The sequence below is a fragment of the Ricinus communis genome, chromosome 8, assembly GCF_019578655.1.
Source record: "Ricinus communis isolate WT05 ecotype wild-type chromosome 8, ASM1957865v1, whole genome shotgun sequence".
Classification (NCBI taxonomy): Eukaryota; Viridiplantae; Streptophyta; class Magnoliopsida; order Malpighiales; family Euphorbiaceae; genus Ricinus; species Ricinus communis.
The window spans coordinates 26,562,723-26,564,016 of NC_063263.1; the positions used below are offsets into that span (position 1 = coordinate 26,562,723).

Sequence of the window (1,294 nt, forward strand, 5' to 3'; positions counted from 1 at the left end):
TCACAGCTGAATCAAGTTATCTCCTTTAATGTCATGGTCCTTTGGCAAGATAGCACAATAAGAGAAGCATGGTTTCAATTCTAAAACCAAGTCATAATAGCTCAACCATAAAGAAGCAAAACCACTTTGAGTTTCTCTATTTTTTTCCCATAAACCTTCTAGTTCCCACACCTCACTATTCAATACACTCTGCCACTCTTGCCGTGAATCCTTAAAGCGCAAAAGATTTCCTAGAGTTTTTGCAGCAAGAGGTAAACCATCACATTTCTTTACAATTTCCCTACCTATTGCTTCTAATTGTACTCTCTCATCATTGTTCTTTTCAAAGAATGCAATTTCACTAAAAATTGACCAACATTCCTCCAGGAATAAATTTCCTAGTTTAAATAGGTGATCTCTAGTGCAACCCATGTTTATTGCTACACTTTCATCTCGTGTGATCACCAAAATACTACTTCCTAGTGAAGTAGACATGAAAGAATCTCTCATTTGCTCCCACTTGCTAGGACCATCTTCCCACACATCATCCAAGATAAGTAAAAACCTTTTCCCCTTGAGTAATTTTCTTATGTGTTGCATTATACCTTCAAATTCAACAAGAACTGAAGCAGCATTAATAAGAATTTCAAGAATTGCTTTCGCAATCTTAATCTCATCAAATGGTTTTGAGACAGAAACCCATATTCTACTCTCAAAGTTCTTTTCTACCTCACTATCATTATATACTAGCTTGGCTAAAGTAGTTTTTCCCAGTCCTCCCAACCCTACTATAGAGACTACTTGGAGGTTTGACTTATTAACACTCACTACCTACTAACATTTTTATAACAGTATTTTTCTCCTCCTGTCTACCCTTTACTTCAGCTGCATCAATAGCAGAGTTAACTACAAGTGGTTTGATTTGCTCATTCCCCCTGTAAGTTAAATCAAAATCATACCTCTTTCTTTCTTTGGCAATGTCATCTAGTCATTGATTTAGTTTCTTAATCTCGCGAGCAATCTTATGAAAAGCCCTATCATGTACATTTTACTCACAATTACCATACACTTTACTGTGACATTTCGAGCACCAAACGTCGTCCATATAGAGAATATTGATCCATCTAGTCTTGTTCGAACCGTTCAATATACTTTAGTAATTCTCAGTAAAAAAAATTTCGTATACTTTTCATTTTCACTTTATTTAAAACTTGCAGCATTATGTCCGAGACCGATCGACCAATATGCTATTTGATGTATTTGACATGAAAATTATATGATGCATGAGTGAACACGTGCGACTCGATGCATGTGA

The 1,294-nt window shown here is 35.7% G+C and overlaps 1 protein-coding gene across 1 annotated transcript; it reads right to left on the reverse strand.

Moving 5' to 3' along the window:
- On the reverse strand, nucleotides 1-963 carry LOC8279756 (putative disease resistance protein RGA3). The gene is made up of 2 exons (XM_015719979.2): nucleotides 939-963; nucleotides 1-764 (listed from the first exon to the last, which is right to left on the reverse strand). The coding sequence occupies exons 1-2, from the start codon at nucleotides 961-963 to the stop codon at nucleotides 1-3; spliced, it is 789 nt and encodes a 262-aa protein (XP_015575465.2).
- Between the last annotated feature and the right edge of the window lie 331 nt (nucleotides 964-1,294).

Coding starts and splice junctions, on each gene's coding strand:
- LOC8279756 (XM_015719979.2), bottom strand. CDS start 963: ATGACATTGCCAAAGAAAGAAAGAG. Junction 765..938: donor ATTGCCAAAGAAAGAAAGAG/GTATGATTTTGA, acceptor TCTCTATAGTAG/GGTTGGGAGGACTGGGAAAA.